We start from the raw sequence: 15,101 nt of genomic DNA, 5'->3' as shown, positions 1-15,101 counted from the left end.
ATCATATTCTAAGTTCTAGTTCATCCTACTTGAGAGAAGAAAACTTGTTTCATCTTTGTGAGTTTTAACTAATATTCTCTTGACAACTCATACTAGCTGTGTTTATTTTGGTGGTATTTTTATAGTTTTATAGTTTTAAGAACATTACATTGGAGTTAACGAGGATATTCAGAAATTATATATCTTATTAGAAGTTACTTAATGTATCATTCTATAAAATTTGCAGATTTAAAATTGCAGTACTTGTTTTGATTTAAGTGTTCCGATGACTTTCTTTGGAATTGGAAGTTCTAAGCACATAATATGCCATAAAGCATAGAAATAATAAATGTGTTTTGATAAAGTTGATATCACTTGTGGGTAGTTACTGTGAATGGGGAAAGGAAGAAGAAGTAGTCCTCAGAGGCCACATCTATTTTCTTTCTTTGTTCTGCCAGAAATACACGTAAAGTGAACAGACTCTCTAAGCATCACTGCTTGAGAACATGTGAAGGGAATCATACCCAGAATGGCTTTTCTAGCCTCAAAAATCACTACTGTAGTTTTCTAATATGCTAGTCTGAAAACCCCTTGATTGCTGATGATGTGGGAACTTTATAAGTTTAGCAGATAAGCCAACGTCTTCTTTAGGCTTTTGTGATGAGTACCTTTTTTGTTCCCCTTTTCAGTGTACTTCCCCAGGGGTGCCAGCCCACATGCAGAGCAGGTCCGTGTTAAGACCACTGGAGCTGTCGTTAACCAATCAAACCTCATATTCCGAAAGTGACATTTTAAAGAAAGAGTTAGAAGCCATGAGAACTTTCTGCGAATCCGCGAAACAAGACCGCCTCAAGCTCCAGAACGAGCTGGCGCACAAGGTGGCCGAGTGCAAAGCCTTAGCGCTAGAATGTGAACGCATCAAGGAGGATTCGGACGAGCAGATAAAGCAGTTAGAAGACGCACTGAAAGATGTGCAGAAGAGAATGTATGAGTCCGAAGGTAAAGTAAAACAAATGCAGACACACTTTCTTGCCCTTAAAGAGCACCTGACAAGTGAAGCAGCCACAGGGAGCCACAGGCTAACGGAGGAGCTGAAGGACCAGTTGAAGGACATGAAAGCGAAATACGAGGGCGTGTCAGCAGAAGTGGGAAAATTGCGAAACCAAATCAAACAAAACGAACTGTTAGTAGAACAGTTTAGGAGGGACGAAGGCAAGCTGGTGGAAGAGAATAAGCGATTGCAGAAGGAACTCAGTACGTGTGAAACGGAGCGAGACAAGAAGGGAAGGAGGGTCGCCGAGGCGGAAGGCCAGGTAAAAGAACTCTTAGCAAAGCTGGCCCTTTCAGTTCCGACAGAAAAATTTGAAAGCCTGAAGAGCTTATTATCGAGTGAAGTAAACGAGAAGGTGAAAAAAATAGGAGAGACGGAAAGAGAGTATGAAAAATCACTTGGTGAAATCAGACAGTTAAAGAGAGAGCTTGAGAATTGTAAGGCCAAGCTTGCTCAGCACGTCAAGCCAGAGGAACACGAGCAGCTCAAGAGCAGACTGGAGCAGAGAGCAGGGGAACTCATGAAGAAGGTCACCGAACTGACGTCAAAAAATCAGACGTTGCAGAGGGACGTGGAAAAGGTTTATCTGGATAATAAGCTCCTCAACCAGCAAGTACAGGACTTAACAAGTGAAATGAAAAGTCATTATGTTCCTCTTCAAGTCAGCGAAGAGATGAAAAAGTCACATGACGTCACTGTCGATGGGCTGAAGAAACAGCTTTTAGATGTAACACAAAAATACGCAGACAAGAAGCTGGAAATGGAGAAACTGATGATGGAAAATGACAGTTTAAGTAAGAACGTTAGCCGCCTGGAAACTGTGTTCGTGCCTCCCGAGAAACACCAAAAGGAGGTCATGGCTCTGAAATCCAGCGTCGCTGACCTCAAACGACAGCTGTCTGAACTGAATAAGAAGTGCGGTGAAGACCGAGAGAGAATAAATGCACTCGTGTCTGAAAACACTAACTTGAAAAAGACCCTGAGTACCCAGTATGTGCCGGCTAAAACCCACGAGGAGGTAAAAACCGCATTGAGTGGCACACTGGATAAGGCCAACAGAGAATTACTAGATGCGAAGAAAAAATTCGAAGATCTTAATCAGGAATTTGTAAAAACAAAAGCTGAGAATGAAATCCTCAGGAGAAACCTGGAAAACACTCAGAGGCAAATGAAAGCTGAGTACATCAGCCTCCGAGAGCACGAGGAGAAGATGAGTACCATAAACCAGAACATGAAGAGGGTACAGGATAACAGTGCGGAAATTCTGGCTAACTACAAAAAGGGCCAGGAGGAGATTGTGACACTGCATGCCGAGATTGAAGCCCAGAAGAAGGAACTTGACACGATACAGGAATGCATTAAGCTCAAATATGCTCCAATCATCAGCTTCGAAGAGTGTGAGAGAAAATTTAAAGCAACAGAGAAAGAACTAAAAGAACAGTTATCAGAGCAGACACAAAAATACCAAGTCAGGGAGGAAGAGGCCAAGCAGTGCAAGCAAGAGAATGACAAGTTGAAGAAGGAGATTTGCACTCTTCAGAAGGATTTGAAGGATAAGAATGTTCTCCTTGAGAACTCTCATGACACGGAGAGAGCACTAAACAGGAAAGCAGAGGAGCTAAACAAACAGTTGAAAGACCTGTTAGAGAAATACACGGAGGTGAAGACCGAGAAGGAGAAGCTGGTTGACGAAAATGCCAGACGGACTTCTGAGCTTCTTGCAGCCCAGACCCTTCTGCAAAAGCAGCATGTCCCATTGGAACAGGTCGAGGCCCTGAAAAAATCTCTTAATGGCACTATTGAGCATCTGAAGGAAGAACTGAAGAATAAGCAGAAGTGTTATGAGAAAGAGCAGCAGACAGTGGCTAAACTGCATCAGAAGTTGGAGAACCAAAAGAACTCTTCGGTGCCCCTGGCAGAGCATTTGCGGATTAAGGAAGCATTCGAGAAGGAAGTGGGCATCATAAAGGCCAGCCTGAGGGAAAAGGAAGAAGAAAGCCAGAACAAAACCGAAGAGGTCTCCAAACTCCAGTCTGAAGTTCAGAACACAAAACAAGCATTAAAAAAACTAGAGACGAGAGAAGTAGTCGATTTGTCTAAATATAAAGCAACAAAAAGTGATTTGGAGGGCCAGATTTCCAACCTAAATGAAAAGCTGGCCAATCTGAATAGAAAGTATGAAGAAGCCTGTGAGGAGGTGCTGCATGCCCAAAAGAAGCACCTGTCTGCCAAGGACGAGAAGGAATTACTGCATTTCAGCATAGAGCAAGAAATCAAGGATCAGCAGGAGCGGTGTGATAAGTCCTTAACAACAATCACAGAGTTACAGAAGAGAATACAGGAGTCCGCCAAACAAATTGAAGCGAAAGATAATAAGGTAGGCACCGAGCAGTCTGCATGGTTTGCCGTTGGAAGCCCCAGAGCAGGGCTGCCGGAGTGGACAGGGCCCTTTACCACAGCCTCCCACAGGACAGGGCTACAGAAGCATTGACTATGTGACCACTAAATGCCACCTTTCCAGTTAGACTGCCGGTGGGCAAAGAAATTCAGGATTGAAAAAAAAAAAAAGAAAGTCCTACAAACAAAAGCCTTTCTCCTTCGGTTTCCTCAACTGGTATAGCCAAGAATTGAGGAAAGATGGGGAGACTCAACGTTCACTTGCCTCATAAGTGAATGGTCAGTCCAGTGGGTTTTAGGGTACCGGAAGGGTGATGAGAGAGAGGAGAAAGAAAGCCGTTTCGGGGCTGCAGGAAACGAAGGAAACGGGGGAGCATCCTAGACTTGGTCTTGGCGCTCACCCATACCAGTAACCAAGCCCCCCCAATTCCTTGCACACTGTGTCCTCATATCTTTCCACAGACTGGTCTCCTCACCCAGAATGCCCTGCCCCTCCTGCCTTCCGAGTTAAGTCCTGTATGTTCCTTCATGCCCGCTTCAACACGTATCCTCCTTCCCGAAGCCTTCACTGTCCAATCTAGCCTCCAGGAAACTGTTCCTCTCCCAAAATGCATGTCTCCGTTAGTGCCGCCATCCATTTCAAATGTCTAGATGGCTGTCTCAGAGTCGTGTGGCTGAGCTGCTCAACCAGCCAGTAAGCTCAGGTTTGTAACTTACCTTTTCTTTTCATTCATTCTCATGATATAATTTACAGACTAGGCGCCCAACAATATTTTTGAAACTGATAGTTGGCATAAAGTGTGTACTATGAAGACGAGAAGTCAGGAAGGTTGGGTGTATTTTTATCAGTTCAGTAAATAATTCTTGAATGCGTTTTATATGCCACGTGCTCTGGTCAGTTCTGGGGAGTTCTAAGAGCAGACACGTTCCTAGCCCTCCTCAGTGGAGAAGTGCAAGTGCTAATAACATGACCCATCTGCTCATACGGCCCAGAATTTAAATGCCCTCCACTTACTCAGAAGGTGGTTACGAATATAATAGAGTGTAATTATAATGGCAAGTTATTAATAACTACTTAAAATTGTTGCCGCTTATTGAACATATACTACATACCAGGCATACATTTATAATTGCATTTGATTTTCTTAACTACGAAAGAGCTTAGCCCTTTCACTGATAGAGGAACTAAAGCTCAGAAAAAGAAAGGAGATTAACCAACCTCACATAGCTAATAAATAACGGATCAGGATGATTTTAAACAAAGCTTTTGCTCTCTCCACTAGTCCGAACAGCCTCCTGATTATTTTTCCCTTTTAAAGACAAAGTAGTCTAAAATCATATATTCTTTTTTTTTTTTTCAAAGATTTTATTCATTTATTTGACAGAGATAGAGACAGCCAGCGAGAGAGGGAACACAAGCAGGGGGAGTGGGAGAGGAAGAAGCAGGCTCATAGCAGAGGAGCCTGATGTGGGGCTCGATCCCGTAACGCCGGGATCACGCCCTGAGCCGAAGGCAGACGCTTAACCGCTATGCCACCCAGGCGCCCCAAAAATCATATATTCTTGACACGAACCAGGCACATAAGTTAATGCTAGACTTCCACGCGCCATGCTATCCTTTCAAACTTTGTTGGAGGCAATGCCCCATAAGTTCCTATGCTTCAAACGACCCAGAAGATAATCTGTAGACTTTCATAAGTACTTAAATATCATCTAAGACTAAAGAGACTGAGGTCACACTCAAATCTTAGGATATACGTTTATTCTCAATTTGGTAATGCTTTTGTAAGGAATTTACCGGGAGGAATTTGATGAAAGAACTTACATATTGCATATACTGTTGATAAAAATCTTGACGATATTCGCACGTCAATTTTCTGGTCTGTAAAGATAAGTTGTATGCCTCAAGAAGTGATTTTTGTGTGAAGGTGTTCGTTAGAATCTAGTAAGGGAATAATAGAGGGTTTTCCCATTCCTTTTTTCTCTCTTTATAAGATAACAGAACTGCTTAATGACGTGGAAAGACTGAAGCAGGCACTCAGTGGCCTTTCACAGCTCACGGTGCCGAGCGGGGGTCCCAGCAGGAGGCAGAGCCCGCTGATCGACAGCCTGCAGCAGCAAGTGAAGTCCCTGCAGCGGCAGCTGGCTGTGAGTACCCCGCACCCGGAGGCCGGCGTGCCCCTGTGTGCGGGTTCACGGTAGTGGGCGAACGTGTATTTAGAAATCACATTAATGTGTGGCTGTGCTCAGGTCCAGGAGGGTAATCGCGTTTGCTCCAAGTTCCTTGTACTAGCGGTGTATTCGGTGCCTTCGCTACACCAGGCACAGTCCTGAATGCTTCACGTCCTTTGACCTTGATCTTCATCACGGCCCTACAAGGTTTTATTCCCCCGCTTAACTCTTAAGGAAACAAAGATGAAAATCCCTGATGCCTAGCGACATGCAGCTGGAATTTAATCCTGGGACTGGCTGACTCCAAATCTGGTATCTTCGTAACTGCAGCACATTCACTAAAATATTGGTCTACTCAACTAAAGGAGGTTTTCGTTTAATACAGTATTTTATACTTTATACTTACAAATAAAGGTAGGCATCCCTCTGGCTTTATACCTATATATTAAAAGAAAACATATGGAAATAAATATATCCATATATAGGTATCCTATATGCGTATATGTATCTCCTTTCTATGTTAAAGCAACTGGATTGGGAAACTGAAGACGGGAGCCCAGTTCTACACTCTGCCACTTAAAAGCGAGTTACATGGGACATTCCTCTTAATCCTTGGCCTCTTTATCTGTAAAGTAGGCTAATGAGAACTGATTACTTATTTGTTTGCTTTTTTAATCAGATGAGGTAACATAACGGGCATGGAAATGCTAAAGAAAACATATCCTACTCAAATGTAAATTGTTGCTAATAATTTCCGATTTTATAGGAATTGGTTAGGAGTTGATTTTGAATAGAAGAAAGCTGTTTTTTAAGGGTTCATTTTATTAGTACCCCTGGCCTACAAATTAATGATGACAAATTATTGATTTGGATCTTATCAAAAGGATACGGTAGTCCCTTCAATAATTGGAAATACTGGTTTATTATTTATTATGTTCATGACACTGTGCTAAACACTGTCAGGGATCAAGAGAGTACAAAGTTTTTGTCCCAGGGAGTTCTGGGTAGTTAGGCAAAATCCAGATCCACGAAAAGTAAATAATAAGACCAAAAATATCAAATATAGAATTGAGAATACGATCCCAGATTCTAAGTGATTATGAATTCACAGGAAGGAAGGATCACTGGTGTGGTGGTGGGAGCTAGTTAAAGAGGAAGGGAACACCTTGGCCTGACCCTGTAGGGTAGATGATGTTTTGGTAGGTGAATGGAACACAGAGAATCTTCCAGGCAAGGGAAATCGTAGGAAGGAAAGGGTGGAGGTGGAATGCAAGAGGCAGATACCCATGGGGCCGTGAGAAGCTGATCAGCCGGGCTGGTTGTAGGAGCTGTATTTGTGGCGGAACTGCCAAACCTGTTAAGAAGCAAGCGGATGAGTTTGGATTCTCTTTTATATGGAATGAAGTTTCTCCCAAGGTTTCTGAGCCAAAAGTGATATGAGCAAAGAGCTATCTTAATCTCAGAAGTATGAGAGGAAATAAAATCTAGAGGCAGGGAGACAAGATGGGAAGCTTTTGCAATAATCCAAAGTAGACGTCGGTAAGTGTCTGGATGATCTCGTGGCATTAGACGTGAACGAAGGCAGTAATCTCATGGTACCCAGGACAAGTGCCATTGCTTTCACTAGGCATGTTCCCACACATTGAAAGGGACGTTTATACTACTGTTGTGCTATGAAGTGTTGCATGGGGTGGGTCCAAGGTGGTTTGTTACAAGGTGTGGCGGGCGCACAGTACCATTGTGTAGCATCAAGCCTGAAGGTGGCGTTGCCACAGGCCTCCATGTGTTTGCAAACGGCAATGCTGATACTCTGATCTGTCCACCTTTCCACATTTCTAGGACGCCGACAGACAGCACCAAGAGGTGATTGCAATTTATCGGACACATCTTCTTAGTGCTGCACAGGTAAAAAAAACAAAAACAAAAAACCCCAAAAACTCTTCCTCCTTTGGAAAAGATTTCAGTTTACTCTTTTTATTTTCCTTCAAAGATACTTTCAATTTTATTTTTTAAAAATTCCAGTATATTTAACATACAGAACTGTATTAGTTTCAGACGTACAATACGGTGATTCAACACTTCCATACATCACCTGGTGCTCAACACAGCTGCACTTCTCAATCCCCATTTTAGAGAAGACCATTTTTTATTTTCAAGTAAATTTATGTGAAAGTCATTGATGTGTAAAGTAGTTGTATCCCATATGCTTATTTAAAAATAATTGTGTTTCTTTTAATCATGGCTTGTGTATCTCCCAGAGAAATTTACAAAGCTCTATGGTAACACAACATCTTAAATTTAGTGTTCTCTCCATCTGCTTGTCACTCATTTTCTAGACGGTTTGGCAACATAACGATGGCAGCCCATGTTAATGGTACTGCTAGCTGGAGATAATGCCTTGACATCCATACCTGGCTGTCAGCTAAAAAGAGTGGAAAGGACTTCACTGTTTCTCAGGAGTATTTCTTTGAAATGTAGGAAATACTATAAAAGTGCAAAAATGACAAGGTGTGCAGAAAATTGTAAGAATGTAAGAAAAAAAAATTGGTTCGGTTGGGAGATTATCAATAATATTTATTTATTGAGGCTTAAATTCAATGAAGCGTAAGATCAAGAATTCCCTTCTTTGGGGGTATAATGAGAAAGCTTTTTTTAGAAAAATCACACGAAGAAAATGTTTAGCATATGAAAATACCATACTTAATGCTCTGTAGAAACCCTATGATCAGCATCTCCACAATTCTCAGGATAGATTTTTCAGGAAGATGGATTAAAAGAGACAATGTTAGAATGGCAGGTGAGATATAATAGGACTTGTTTAGGATTGGAAGTGTCAGCCCACACTGTTTTTTGTTTTTTGGTTTTTTTTAAAGGTATTGAGATGAGAGAAAGCATCCAAGAAGGTCATTTTTAATAAAAGGAACTAGCTAAAATAATAAAAAGGAAGAAACTTCACAGTGTCAAATTCTTTTTTTTTTTTTTTTTTAAGATTTTATTTATTCGACAGAGATAGAGACAGCCAGTGAAAGAGGGAACACAAGCAGGGGGAGTGGGAGAGGAAGAAGCAGGCTCCCAGCAGAGGAGCCTGATGTGGGGCTTGATCCCGTAACGCCGGGATCACGCCCTGAGCCGAAGGCAGACACTTAACCGCTGTGCCACCCAGGCGCACCCACAGTGTCAAATTCTTAAAATCAAAAAGCCTTCCTTTTCTATAGGAGATGAGTGGGAAACAAATGGAAAAGAATGAATGGTATGATTGGCTACTTTCCTTTGAGGAGCTAGAAGACGAGCCAGGATTTGAAAGTACAGTTGACCCCTTGAATAGTGAGAGGCAGGGGTGCTGACCCTGCATGGTCGAAAAATCTGCATCTGCGTATAACTTTTGATTTCCCCAAAAACTCGACTACTAATAGTCTATTGTTGACTGGAAGCCTCACCAGTAATATAATAATATAATATAATATAATATAATATAATATAATATAATATATAATAATAATAATATATAATAAGTAGTCGATTAACACATTTGGTATGTTATATTTGTTATATATTTATTATATGCTGTATTCTTACAATAAAGTCAGCTTATGTTATTAAAATCATAAGAGAAAATACATGTATAGTACCATATGGTATTAATAAAAAAAAACTCTGTGTCTGTGTGGACCCATGGTTTGAACTCCTGTTGTTCAAGGGTCACCTATATATTGCAGTTGTTAGAGAAGATAGTTGATGGACAGCAGAATGGGAACTTTAGGAGGGAAATGGTAGAGAAGTTCGAAAGGATGAGACACTCATTCAGGTCTGATATTGGCCAGAGGAGGAGGAGCATGCTCTCCCCGAAAGACACGGCAGAGCCTTCAACTTTGTCTGATGTATACTTCCGCAAGTTGAAATTCTACTGACTCCTAATGAAACATAACAAAAGCAACTGGCATCTGAAATAGGCTTGCCTTCTGGCATCGTAAAGTTAACTAAGAAATTCAGTTTAGTCAACTATGGCTAATGTTTGAAATTTAAACATCCTGCTGTTATAGAAACAGATTTTGGAAGCATAACTTTTTATATTAATAGGAAGTGTTATGCTGAAACCTATTCAAGTGTTCAAGCAAAGAAAAAGGGGAAGAGGGTGTTGTAAGCCTACCATATTGACTCGCATTTAATCAACCTCTTGCCATCTTTTTAAGTTCAGTGTTTCTTCCTAAATATAAATGGCTAACATTCATATAAAAAGATCTCAGCCTCCTCAGTAACGGGGAAATGCAAATAAACAAGGAGGTACCATTTTCCACCTATGGGATTGGCAAGTATTAAACAAGATGACCGTCTTAGTGTTGGCCAAGGTGTCTGAGAAATCGGCATATATACCCTGTTGGTGGGAGTGTAAATTGGGACAGTACCTGTAGAGGGAAGTTTTGTAGTGCTTAGCAAAATTAGCAGTTGAGCCTGGGCAGTTTCTTCTCTAGGAGTCTGCTCGTAAAGGTGGGCAGCACCATCAATGGCTGTCAGACAGCTGGGGAAAGACTCGGCGACATTAGGTGACAGGGCAAGTTGCAAAATCATACATGCTATCCTACTTAGGATAAGAATATAAGTATGGGGTCTTTTTCATTAATTACTTTTCTAATTAACAAAAAACATTTCTCAGCAGGAGCAGGAAAAAAATTAACTTGTAATTGACTTTGCTCAACTATAACTCACGTTGCTCCTATTATCTGAGCCATTATTGAAAAAGAGAGAAGGAGAGGAGTTTGTCCGTCCATCTTCTGATAGTAAGTGTTGAGAGCAGCTGGTCTGTACTACATGTAAGCTGACTTTCTTTCTTTCCATCACACAGCTCTGCCCTCCTTTCCAGTAAGTCCTTTAGAATATCGTGACAATGATGAGGCTTTAGCATTGGTGAATCGCAGCCACTTAGGCCCTGTTTTGAAGCCTTGGTCTTTAGAATTCTTGTGTAAATGAAGATGACATGAAGTACGTCTGCCTTTCTTCTTTTCCTCAAGGGTCACATGGACGAAGATGTGCAGGCGGCCTTACTCCAGATCATACAGATGCGGCAGGGGCTCGTGTGCTGAGCGCAGTCCCGGCCCGCCGGTGTGTGCTTTAGCTGCTGGTGCTTAGCGTTCCCTGTGCCACTCCATGGCCTTCCGTGGCCTTCCGTGGCCTCCGGGGCCGCCTTGTGCTAGTATAATTGAAATAAAGTATATTTTGTTTCATCGGCAAGTTTTTTTTTTTTAATTAGATGGTTATGTTACTGAGTTTTTCCATATCAGTTCAAATCTTACATTCTATATATGGTAATTTTACAGTTCGGCAAACAGCCTAACGCTGCCTTGGTTGGGCCACGTATTTTTAAGCTGTTGCATCCCTAATAAAACATAACACACTTTCGTAGGTCCATATGAAATAATTGTTTAAAGATTTCTTTCAGGGAAATTAATTTGGTAAGTAGATCAAAAGATCCTTCAGGTCTTCAGTTGAGCCGCGAGACCGAATGTGATGTTGAGGAATGCGTCGTAACTTGGCTGGCCAAGCTGCGTTTTTATTGCAGTAACTTCATGAGTGCCTTTGACTTCTTTTAGAGGTACAGATTTTTTTCTTCTTACACGAGTAACTTTTATGCCCCTTTAAATACGTTTCTTTTCATAAAGTGCTAGATTACATTTAGATTAAAAACAGGCAAGGGTAGAATGTATCAGGAATTTATATTAACATGGCCTCATAATATCCACAATAGTCTCTTAATTTTCACTTGTGGTGATTTCTCTCGCCATAGTATTTAGAGAACTATGACAAATGGCATACTAGATTTTGCAAAGTGTCAAAAATTTTAGGCTTTTTTAAGCAATTACTTTGACATTTGCTACTATAGTAATCAGTCATTATACACACATCCTCCAAATGCTTGGTACTTATTTATAGGAAAATTGCACTAATGAAATTAATAATGTGAAATGCAGTTTTCATGCAAAATTAGAGAACTGATTTTAGAAAACAGATTTTTCACGTTTTAGACGAAAGTGCAATAATAAACTATAAGATTGTAGATCACAAGGAAGTAATAAAATTGGCCATGTTTTAGTATACTCTATTGTAACCCATTTTTTTTAACTACATCTCATTAAGGAGAGTTTATATGTTTTGCTATTTTTATTAATATTTTGTTTACCATTCAGATTGAAGATTACTAATTTGACTGTTAGCAAATAAACTGAAAAATGAATTCCTCCAAGTTTTCTTTGAATTGCAAAATGTGTCTTAGCAATAATCTTTGAGCATCCTGAATCAGATTTTTTTTTTTTTTGTGCCCAACGTGGGGCTCGAACTTACAACCCCAAGATCGAGAGTGCATGCTCCACCGACTATGCCAGCCAGGAACCCCCGAACCAGATTTTTTTGGTCCCAATTTTGTATAATAGCAAGGACAAAGAGCCATCAAAGTAGCTTCTCCCTCCAGGAACCATCACATTTCTTCAGTGTGAAACAACAGTGAAAAGTCAGAATTGGATTTATTTTTAATTCTTTAGATAGTTTACATGAGCAATATTTGGATTCCTTTAATTTTTATATTTAATGTCCTTTGGCATGAGTTTCATGAGTTTTATTTAGGTCTCCTTTGAAGCTCTGAAGTAGAGAATGTTCTTTACTGAATACTCACATTTCAGTGTTGTATTTTCCCTAATAGAAGTGGGAGGGGAACCTCATGTGTACCTTCTTTGTCTTCAATCACCAATAAAATGTGGACTGTTGTTTTGAACACCCTCGTAAAAGATATACAAAGTCATTTATGCCATGTACCACTTCGGAGAATTCGGTGTAGAGAATGATGGGGTCCGGTGTACGGATGATGTTGCCCATTTTCAGTCAGCCACATAGAGTGGAGGAGCAAGTAACCTCCTTGAATTAATCCCATTGTCGCATTCACCCACCTTTTGATATCAGAGGCAGAGATCGCATTTATAACCCTGAAGGCTAAAGCTTCTTACATAGTAAACAAGTGGAATATACCGAGTGGGTGATGCTGGTCCCTCTGCTGTTCTGTGTTCAGAAAAACTAGGACGTCTGAAGGAGGATGAGTTGTGTCTGAAACGTGAGTGCTCTCTGAAAGAACCACCAGACTCCTACTGGGGTGCGTTCCTTTGTTGAAAGCTTTATTACTCGTCCACTGTTCCATGTTATTCTTACCATTCCTGCTTCATCGGGAAAGCTCATTCTTTTTGCCAGAGGGTCTGCGTTATAAAGAACTATTAAAACTGAATATTCACTCAATGAAGATCTTAAATTTTAATATTACAGTGACTTTATTCACTAGCTATACCCGCGCTGTTCTAAAACTCCAGATGAATGTAGCTTAATCTTTCTGATGGCTTGCTCTTTATTTCAGCCTTTGCTCTTGACCCTAGCCAAATGTTCTGTGGTTTAAAACTCTCTTACACGTCGGATCTTTGCTGCTTTAGGAGTCTTGCTGCTTCAGAACATGAGCGCTTTTCCCCCAGTGTTACCAGCTTTCCTCGAACAAGCACCTAAAAACGTTTGTACGCATGCTTCTTACCTACCTGGAGGTGTCTGTTCTTGGTGTACGTGTTTCAGAGTAGAAGAGGGAAGAGTTTCAGGTTCATTTTTGGTACCCATGATGACGAGGTGTGTTGGTGCCCGCTCACACTGAAGCGAAATCATAGGTGGCCGTGGCCGGAAGCTTCTCTCGACACCCACGTCACACAGTGCAAGACAACTCCTCCTTACTGCCTCTTCAGTCTCCTCATCACTGGACTCTGCACTCTCACGTGGTCTTTTTTCTTCTGGCGAGTTCTGTACGTTGAAGTAATGGCAGTACCTCTGGCACCAGAATAAGGATGGAAAGACGCTTGCCTGTGTTGAGCATGCAAAAATATGGCGGCACACGCCTGCCAGAGAAGGAAGAGCCTGGGCCTCGCTCCTGGCTGCTACATGTTGTGAGTGCTCTTCAGCAATGACTGCGTTTCAGAAAGGAGGGAAAAAACGGCACTGTAAAATATATGATGTACAAAATACAACATGGAAAATGGGCATCTCTGCTCCCTTTCATTCAGGGATATCCCCAACTACACTGGATCTTAGACTTTGTTGTTGGAAGTTCTGCCTAGATCGGACCTCTCCAGGGAAATAGTGACCTGCGTCTTAGCGCGGCTTCTGTCTCTGGTCACATGTAGGTGCCTCTGGCTCACAAGAGTTGTGATGGTAGAGATTAAAACAAAACAAAACCAGGCACTGCAGCAGCGGTGGCATTCCGGGGAAGCTCCCTGGGCACCGAGAGCACTCCCGGTGAGCATAATTGGTCATGGGCATGACTTACGCATTGGAGGGCAAGTTCATTATTTATGCCCGCATCAACAAACATCGGTGGTGAATGGATTCAACCAAAAAGGGAAGGTTACACAAATGTCATATGTAAATGAGAAAGAGCCAAGACTTGGGAGGATTGCTTCCCCAGTAGTTGTGTGTGTGTGTCTGTATCTGCGTGTTCACCTCCATACATACATACGTTCGACTCCATGAAATACTAGGAGAGACAGCAATAAAAACAATGCCCGTTATAATTGATATTTGGCATCAAATTGTTGTACTGAATGGGCCTGATTTTTATATTTTAAACAGCTTTGCGATTTGTTTTTCAAGATAGCAGTCCTGGGAATATTCTGAATTCAGGAAAGAGTTTAGAGAGGTTATTGCCTTCTTAATAATTTAGAGCTTCTATTGCTCTGCCAAGTCAGAAGATTAACATTTAATAGAAAAAAAATTATATATCTATAATTCAGTCACGGCTATTAGATCAGATGGATTTTACGTTAAGTGACAAAGATGTCGAGCATTTAAGGACCATTAAGCTACAGGACTCTTTTATTGGGTTCTGAGGCCTCCGAATCCAGGTCCCGCTGCGAAGAGTATTTGTTTCATACATACAGAACGCATTAAGGATGGGAAAAGGGCATACATTTTAAAAGAAAATAAGCCATGAAAAAAGAGTGGTTTTCCACATTGTGAACAGCTACTATACAGATCCAGTCTGATTTTATACTAATTAGTTTTGTTCCTCATTAAGTGGCTTTCTTAGAGGGTACAAGAAGCTTGTAAAGGCCACTTTAAAAGTGGGTCTTGCAGGAAATCCAAGTACCTGGGCACCCTGTCTTGGTATTTCACTTTGAGAAACTACATTTCCAGTAGTTTCCAGGTCGTTCTAGATCGTAAAGAATTTAAGTTCGAAAATGCCTTTTCTGGTGGTCCTTAAGGACCATGAAAGGAGAAAAAAAAAAAAGAAGTTACTTCTGAAAAGTGTTTACTTTTTTTTTAGTGATGCCCAAATTATCAAAGAGGGGATCGACCCTTGAGAAGACCCACTGGCCTATGGGGAGAAAGTCTGCGCTGTCCTTTTTATTAAGTGCTTGTAACACCTTCGCATTATGGCAATTAGAACATGATAAGCAGTATCCTAAGCATTATATAGCTTTCTCACTCTTCTTGC

General features: G+C 41.1%; 1 protein-coding gene across 5 annotated transcripts in view; it reads left to right on the top strand.

Annotated features, from left to right (window-relative positions):
• UACA (uveal autoantigen with coiled-coil domains and ankyrin repeats) overlaps nt 1-10,818 on the top strand; it is a 92,595-nt gene extending 81,777 nt beyond the window's left edge. For 3 of the 5 annotated variants that reach the window (XM_057303588.1, XM_057303589.1, XM_057303590.1), the window contains exons 14-16: nt 669-3,407; nt 5,423-5,575; nt 7,439-9,038. In XM_057303588.1, the coding sequence (XP_057159571.1) occupies nt 669-3,407; nt 5,423-5,575; nt 7,439-7,612 (3,066 nt within the window). In that variant the 3' untranslated portion in view covers nt 7,613-9,038. Of the gene's footprint in view, nt 1-668; nt 3,408-5,422; nt 5,576-7,438; nt 9,039-10,605 lie in introns of those variants that run through there. The other 2 variants (XM_026478424.4, XM_026478423.4) reach the window with 1 other exon arrangement.
• Nucleotides 10,819-15,101: the final 4,283 nt, after the last annotated feature.

Source organism: Ursus arctos, unplaced genomic scaffold (assembly GCF_023065955.2).
Source record: "Ursus arctos isolate Adak ecotype North America unplaced genomic scaffold, UrsArc2.0 scaffold_28, whole genome shotgun sequence".
NCBI lineage: Eukaryota > Metazoa > Chordata > Mammalia > Carnivora > Ursidae > Ursus > Ursus arctos.
This window is presented reverse-complemented; position numbering and strand designations above follow the sequence as displayed.